This window comes from Amblyraja radiata, chromosome 6 (assembly GCF_010909765.2).
Source record: "Amblyraja radiata isolate CabotCenter1 chromosome 6, sAmbRad1.1.pri, whole genome shotgun sequence".
Lineage (NCBI taxonomy): Eukaryota > Metazoa > Chordata > Chondrichthyes > Rajiformes > Rajidae > Amblyraja > Amblyraja radiata.
Genome location: NC_045961.1, coordinates 46,613,285 through 46,621,257, shown reverse-complemented (window position 1 = coordinate 46,621,257; position 7,973 = coordinate 46,613,285). Strand labels below are relative to the sequence as shown.

Genomic DNA, 7,973 nt, shown 5'->3' with positions numbered 1-7,973 from the left:
TGTAATGTAGACAAGGTAAACCGGAAAGGGGGAGGGGAGAACCATAGCTTTAAACAAGTAGGATAATAAATTAAGGATCAAGCCTTTGTATCAAATATTTCCCATTGCACTACAATGTCTTAGTTACATATCAGATTATATAAAATACACGTGAAGGTTTTATATTGCACTTTTATTTTGCTGGAAAATAAATTATGCAACTTAAAAAATAAAAATTCAAAAAATAATGTAGTACATCAAAATAGTTTGATCAGGCTGCTATGTAGAAACTGCTACCATTCAAAATTGTACAGCATCATAACCTTGGTATGTAGTGGCACACATTTAACTTGCAAATATTAATTGTAGATAATAAAACCTATCAATTTATTTTGCACAACACTCCAGGCTTTAGTGTATATTACAGGAAGGATTCCAAGTCTTCAGCATCTTGCAATGATATGTAAAATATGAAACAGCTTATATATAATTATGGTACAAAGGTATACAATTTATTGGTGACCTCAACACAACCCTACACGAAAAACCATCCATGCAAATCCAAGTTTGAGTATTTTGTGTACGATAAACGTGCTCAAATGAATAAAGAAATCTAATTCTCAACCTAATGATTAAACTCAGTATTAAGTTTTCACTGCAGGTCTTGTATTTTTTTAAAGGATGGCTTTGAGGATGCTACGAAGTACTTGACATTTTAATTAGTTACTTATTAACTTGTATACAATTACTAATTTTAAAAGTTATACAAGTTACAATCATCACGTCTTGAATTGCATTTTTATGGGAAGGATGTCAAATTACACCATGTCACATCACTTAAGGGAGCATAAACAATAGATCCGAGCAGATTTGGGATGTCCAAAAATACTAAAAGTAAAGATTCTGTGGACAGAAATGGAAGACTTCAAAATGTAACTTTAATATCGTCATTAAATTGCAGATTTCAATAAAACAATTTCTATTGAGTCACACAATTCGAAATTGTTGACTAATTCCATATAAAATGTTGATTCTTATTCTATTTGAATAAAATTCTACTATTTCCAATGTCTTCTCCATCAGGCAGTGTTGCAACTAGATCCATAACACATCTTTGTTTAACAAAGTGAAACCATGTCCACATGCCATTTCAGGGGGTTTCAGGGCATGCAATTTACTCTGTATTAAAATCACAATAATCGGGTCACATAATCAAGATTAGTTTTCCTTTTTAATAAAATATTTATTCAGCTCTTCCTCCCAGATCATTGTGATTAGATCCAGAATTAGACCCTGATTTCTCCACATTTGGTACTGGGACAGCATTTCAAGAACCAAATCTATACCTGTAAAATATTCCAGTATTCATTCAGCAACATTACCACACAAAAACTGGGACCAACATGTAAATCTTGAGCATTTCTCTTCATACTTTAATCTCCCTCGCTCCACTTATGCATATTTTCCAGGTGTGCAGTTTGCTTACCTGAGTGCACTCAAGGGATTGGACATATCTCAAAACAAGAATCCATGATCCCTGTTGACAATTATTGCATCGACATAGAATTAATTTTTCATGTAATAATGCGCCCTTTTGAAGGGGGGATTACAAGGTGGTACTTAACAAAAAAATTCCAGCCTGACAATAAGGCAATCAAATTATACCACACCATGTAAATTTGGGATAAGATTTGCAGCGGGAATGGAATTTACTCCCACAAACTCCCTTCGGCATTTGTGCCCTGTGTTCAATCAACGGTGCCCTGCACAACCTGCAGTAGTTTTAGTCTACTATTTATGTTCTTCCAACGACATATGCTTCCTTCAAAGTTAGACTCCTTCCTCGTTGCTGTGCGATTCAATTTATAATAGTTGGCTTTCAGTGCTTCCTCCATGTGCTCGTTATTCATATTTGATGTGGACAAGAATTTGAAAGCTTAACACAAATCTGGCTGGTTCTAAGGCCACTCCCACCATTATCACTGGTCATCCAAATAATGAACACTCCCAGCAGAAATGCCCAGAATAATTCAGAAGCAAGACTTCTGGTTTACTTTCTCTTCAATATGGAATATTTGAGGCTCACTAATGTCCTGGCTGATGCTGGCTAACTTAGGACAGTTGAATGATCAACTGGATTTTCACAATCTTTTACATTGACTCATTGGATAATATCACACAAGACACTGGAAGACCATCAATTAGTACTAAAGTAAACTTGCATTATTGTCTAATAATCATCTGACACAAGTTATGTTACTCAAAATGTGACATTCTAGATTGGCATCCTCACTCATTGACCAGCATATAAAAATTGCTGAAGGAGCAAATGTCCAAGTCAAAAGTCACAGCTGACCATGGAGAATCTAGCACGGGGAGAAAATAATAATTGAAGAAATTAATCATCCTCAGTTGAGTTGATAATTTTTTCCAATTCCAAATTGTTTTGGAAAATGAATAATGTACTCTTTTACCTCATTAATGCAACCTTTGACTGAACTGCACAATCTCCCTTTCCTCCCACGCCCTAAATGTGCATGAAACTAATGGCCTCAGCTTTATCAGTCAAGAGCATTTCAAACAACATTGCTCATCAGTCAGCACAGCAGCAAAGGCTCTCACAACACAGTCCACTTTGACTCTTCCCACAGCACAAAACAGTCCACTTTGACGCTTCTTCCCACAGCACTATGTTGAGTAAAATACATGCTGACGAGATAGATCAGGTTAAGGTGCATTCTGGACATGGAATCCATAAAGATAATTTAAAAAGCTACCCAATTGAATAAAAATACAAATGCAAAATATAAATAACTAAAGTCACAATCACTAATGTCAACAATATTTGTGGGACACTGAAGATTTTAAAGGTTAAGTGCATTGTATGCACATATTATAGGATGGTTGCCAAAGTACTAACAAAATTTTGAGGATACCAAGTTTTCTGGAATATTATAACATTTTAAAAGCTGGTTCAAGTGCTGGACGTTCACTGCAAGAAAAATTGAGCCACCTCAGAGTCCAGTAAATCTCACTGACGGTTACATGTTTACATATAAACAGCTATCAGGTTAAAAGATATACATTTAGTCTGTTCCAATTTCTGTTCCCCCCTCCACCCCCCACATTTCTTAGACTCCTTCATACTTTTCATCTTGAATTGATCTCCAGCAAAGAAAATGGGATGAAGGCAGGCTACATACATTACAAATCAGTAGAATTGAATGCCAAAATTAAAATTAAATATAGATTGTTTAACCCCAAATTGCATCTCATCTCTCACTCAACCTCACACTCTTGGTGAGATATAGTTTCATGAGAGCTGGCAGCACAGTTCGTCATCTTAAGAGATATTTTCATGTGTTAACAGGCTGCAGAACTGAATCCTGTCCACCCAAGGTTTATACAATTGACAGCACTCAGGAACAGAAGCACAGGCTCATTTTCTCTCTCCCCAGTCCAGAAAACCACAAAGTAATATTTTAAAACTATATGTTTAACCACCTACACTGAAAAAAAAATCATGCAAATGGTTATTGTGGCTGTCTCAGAACAATGAATGATCCCAAGCCAAGAGCAGCAATTGATACTCTTCAAGCAAATTAAATCTGCAAAAACAAAACCTGTTATTTTATGGTCAATATGGCTTGCTGACTGTCCCTTTGTTCAATAGACTTTTAGGCATACTTTCAAGTATAGTTTTACATCTATCCCACTCCTCTGCGCCAAACTTTCTAAAGGTATACCTTTGGGGCAGTATGACAAAATTAATCCCAACTGTGGCAGACTTCGACCCATTTGAGTGAGAGGCAGCCTTGGAATTTAGGTTGCAAACAGCTAAATAATTACTCAAATATATGGACAAATCCTTCTAACAGTAACACATCAGCTAAGCTCAGATGTGAACCATTATAGCCAGAGTAATATTAAACATTTCAAGTGTGCAACAGGTTTAAAAAAAAACAAAAATTTCAGGTTAGTCTGTATTAAATGACACCACCTAGTATCATCAGAAAGGTGAAATTGCTGCTCCTGACACAATTTTTCTTTGTAATACAAAATGACTCAAGTATTTTCCCAGTGCATGAAAGTTTAAAGTCCTATATTCACCGGTTTTAAATGTTTCTGGAAAAAAAAACTATATTAACTTTTATACAGAACAAGTGAAAATAGGGTCAAAGTTACCAAGAAAGCATAGCAGGCTCCAATGAATTCAGTACTCCCACAAAACAGCATGCTGTCAAAAGTGAACTACACAAAGGCAGGTAAATGCTATGTGCATGAAACTGGTAAATATTGTTCATCTGTGGTACAGTAAGGCAGGAACTTAATAATTCAACTGAATAAATTTTTGAGTTGTCGTCACTTCAGCTATTTCTTTCAAAGTCTGCAAAGTCAATGGATTCATTCCAATTTCTGGCATAGTTTTTTCAGAGTCATTTATGCCATATAAATGAAAGTATTTATGTCCGACTCATCCCTTCTAATATATTTGTGCTCTATCAGCCATTCAATTTGTTCCTTGATCATTTTTTTCTGTGGCAAAAACATATTTTTAAGTATTTCTACAAGTTCCGTCTGTAGCTGAGCATTTGTGATTTTTTTCCGCATCTTCATGATTTGTATGATCGCTTCCTAGAAATAAAATCAAAAGAGAATCAGAATTTTATATAAACACCAATTTCATATATAATAACTTCTAGTATCTCGGTTCTTAAGATTGAAAATGTTTGAAAAGTTGTTCATATTTTATTAAAGCAATTTAAACAGCAATCTGTAATCCAAATTAAATAAATTAATAGGGGAGAACCAGTGGATGTGGTGTATCTAGACTTCCAGAAGGCTTTCGACAAGGTCCCACATAAGAGATTAGTATACAAACTTAAAGCACACGGCATTGGGGGTTCAGTATTGATGTGGATAGAGAACTGGCTGACAAACCGGAAGCAAAGAGTAGGAGTAAACGGGTCCTTTTCACAATGGCGGGCTGTGACTAGTGGGGTACCGCAAGGCTCAGTGCTGGGACCCCAGCTATTTACAATATATATTAATGATCTGGATGAGGGAATTGAAGGCAATATCTCCAAGTTTGCGGATGACACTAAGCTGCGGGGGCAGTGTTAGCTGTGAGGAGGATGCTAGGAGACTGCAAGGTGACTTGGATAGGCTGGGTGAGCGGGCAAATGTTTGGCAGATGCAGTATAATGTGGATAAATGTGAGGTTATCCATTTTGGTGGCAAAAACAGGAAAGCAGACTATTATCTAAATGGTGGCCGATTAGGAAAAGGGAGATGCAGCGAGTCCTGGGTGTCATGGTACACCAGTCATTGAAAGTAGGCATGCAGGTGCAGCAGGCAGTGAAGAAAGCGAATGGTATGTTAGCTTTCATAGCAAAAGGATTTGAGTATAGGAGCAGGGAGGTTCTACTGCAGTTGTACAGGGTCTTGGTGAGACCACACCTGGAGTATTGCGTACAGTTTTGGTCTCCAAATTGCGTACAGTTTTGGTCTCCAAATCTGAGGAAGGACATTATTGCCATAGAGGGAGTGCAGAGAAGGTTCACCAGACTGATTCCTGGGATGTCAGGACTGTCTTATGAAGAAAGACTGGATAGACTTGGTTTATACTCTCTAGAATTTAGGAGATTGAGAGGGGATCTTATAGAAACTTACAAAATTCTTAAGGGGTTGGACAGGCTAGATGCAGGAAGATTGTTCCCGATGTTGGGGAAGTCCAGGACAAGGGGTCACAGCTTAAGGATAAGGGGGAAATCCTTTAAAACCGAGATGAGAAAAACTTTTTTCACACAGAGAGTGGTGAATCTCTGGAACTCTCTGCCACAGAGGGTAGTTGAGGCCGGTTCATTGGCTATATTTAAGAGGGAGTTGGATGTGGCCCTTGTGGCTAAGGGGATCAGAGGGTATGGAGAGAAGGCAGGTACGGGATACTGAGTTGGATGATCAGCCATGATCATATTGAATGGCGGTGCAGGCTCGAAGGGCCGAATGGCCTACTCCTGCACCTAATTTCTATGTTTCTATGTTTCAAATAGCTTTCTTCCAGGCTATCTACAAAATGTAATGATTTCTTAAATTTCTTCCAAATTTCTTAAAAATTGGTACTCATACACCCTGAAGATTGTGACATAACCAACTGAATTCAGAATATACTACATAAAACACTAACATGTAAACATAACAGAACGGTCCCGACACAAAACATCGCCTGTCCATTCCCTCCTCAACTCCGCTGAATTAGTGTGTTTTGCCCAACATTCCAGCATGTGCAGGCTTGTGGTTCCATCAACCGGCCTCAACTCAATATAGTAATTATTTAAAAAAAACATGCATCAGGCTAATGAAGAACAAACCTTCATTCATTGTACCTGATCACATTTAAGTTTTCCAAGATATCATTCAAAATGAATAACTGGTGCAGTTACCGTTATTAAATAAAGACAAAAGCTTTTTTGTACATAGTAAAATTCCCCAAATAATAATGAATAAGAGGGGAATACAAGAGGCATAGATAGGGTAGCCATTCAGAACCTTTTTCCTACGGTGGAAATGTCCAACACTAGAGGGCATAGATATGTGAGAGGGGGAACGTTTAATGAAGATGTGGGAGGCAAGTTTTTTTATACAGAGGGTGATGGGGGCTTGGAACACATTGCCAGGGGTGGTGGCAGATACGATAGTGGCATTTAAGAGGATTTTGGATGGTCACGTGGAAACGCAGGGAATAAAGGGATATGGATCATGTGCGAAGAAGGGTCTCAACCCGAAACATCACCCATTCCTTCTCTCCAGAGATGCTGCCTGTCATAGAAACATAGACATAGAAAATAGGTGCAGGAGGCCATTCGGCCCTTCGAGCCAGCACCGCCATTCATTGTTATCATGGCTGATCGTCCCCTATCAATAACCCGTGCCTGCCTTCTCCCCATATCCCTTGATTCTACAAGCCCCTAGAGCTCTATCTAACTCTCTCTTAAATCCATCCAGTGATTTGGCCTCCACTGCCCTCTGTGGCAGGGAATTCAATAAATTCACAACTCTCTGGGTGAAAATGTTTTTTCTCACCTCAGTCTTAAATGACCTCCCCTTTATTCTAAGACTGTGGCCCCTGGTTCTGGACTCGCCTAACATTGGGAACATTTTTCCTGCATCTAGCTTGTCCATTCCTTTTATAATTTTATATGTTTCTATAACATCTCCCCTCATCCTTCTAAACTCCAGTGAATACAAGCCTAGTCTTTGCAATCTTTCCTCATATGACAGTCCCGCCATCCCAGGGATCAATCTCGTGAACCAACGCTGCATTGCCTCAATCACAAGGATGTCCTTCCTCAAATTAGGAGACCAAAACTGTACACAATACTCCAGATGTGGTCTCACCAGAGCCCTATACAACTGCAGAAGAACCTCTCTACTCCTATACTGAAATCCTCTTGTTATGAAGGCCAACATTCCATTAACTTTCTTCACTGCCTGCTGTACCTACACGCCAACTTTCAGTGTACAAGGACACCCAGGTCTCGCTGTACCTCCCCCTTACCTAACCTAACCCCATTGAGATAATAATCTGCCCCCTTGTTTTTGCCACCAAAGTGGATAACCTCACATTTATCTATATTATACTGCATCTGCCACGCATCTGCCCACTCACTCAACCTGTCCAGGTCATCCTGCAACCTCCTAACATCCTCTTCACAGTTCACACTGCCACCCAGCTTTGTGTCATCCGCAAACTTGCTAGTGTTGCTCCTAATTCTCTCTTCCAAATCATTAATATATATGGTAGACAGTTGCGGCCTCAACACCGAGCCTTGCGACACTCCACTCGCCACTCCCTGCCATTCTGAAAAGGACCCGTTCACTCCTACCCTTTGCTTCCGGTCTGCCAACCAATTTTCTATCCATGTCAACACCCTACCCCCAATACCATGTGCTCTAATTTTAGTCACCAGTCTCCCATGCGGGACCTTATCAAA

The 7,973-nt window shown here is 38.9% G+C and overlaps 1 protein-coding gene across 3 annotated transcripts in view; it reads right to left on the bottom strand.

Annotated features, from left to right (window-relative positions):
- Positions 1-153: 153 nt before the first annotated feature.
- The window catches only part of cul5 (cullin 5), a 62,983-nt gene continuing 55,163 nt past the window's right edge, over positions 154-7,973 (bottom strand). For all 3 annotated transcript variants that reach the window (XM_033022698.1, XM_033022697.1, XM_033022699.1), the window contains one exon: positions 154-4,614. In XM_033022698.1, coding sequence (XP_032878589.1) covers positions 4,420-4,614 — 195 coding nt within the window. In that variant the 3' untranslated portion in view covers positions 154-4,419. The remainder of the gene's footprint in view (positions 4,615-7,973) is intronic.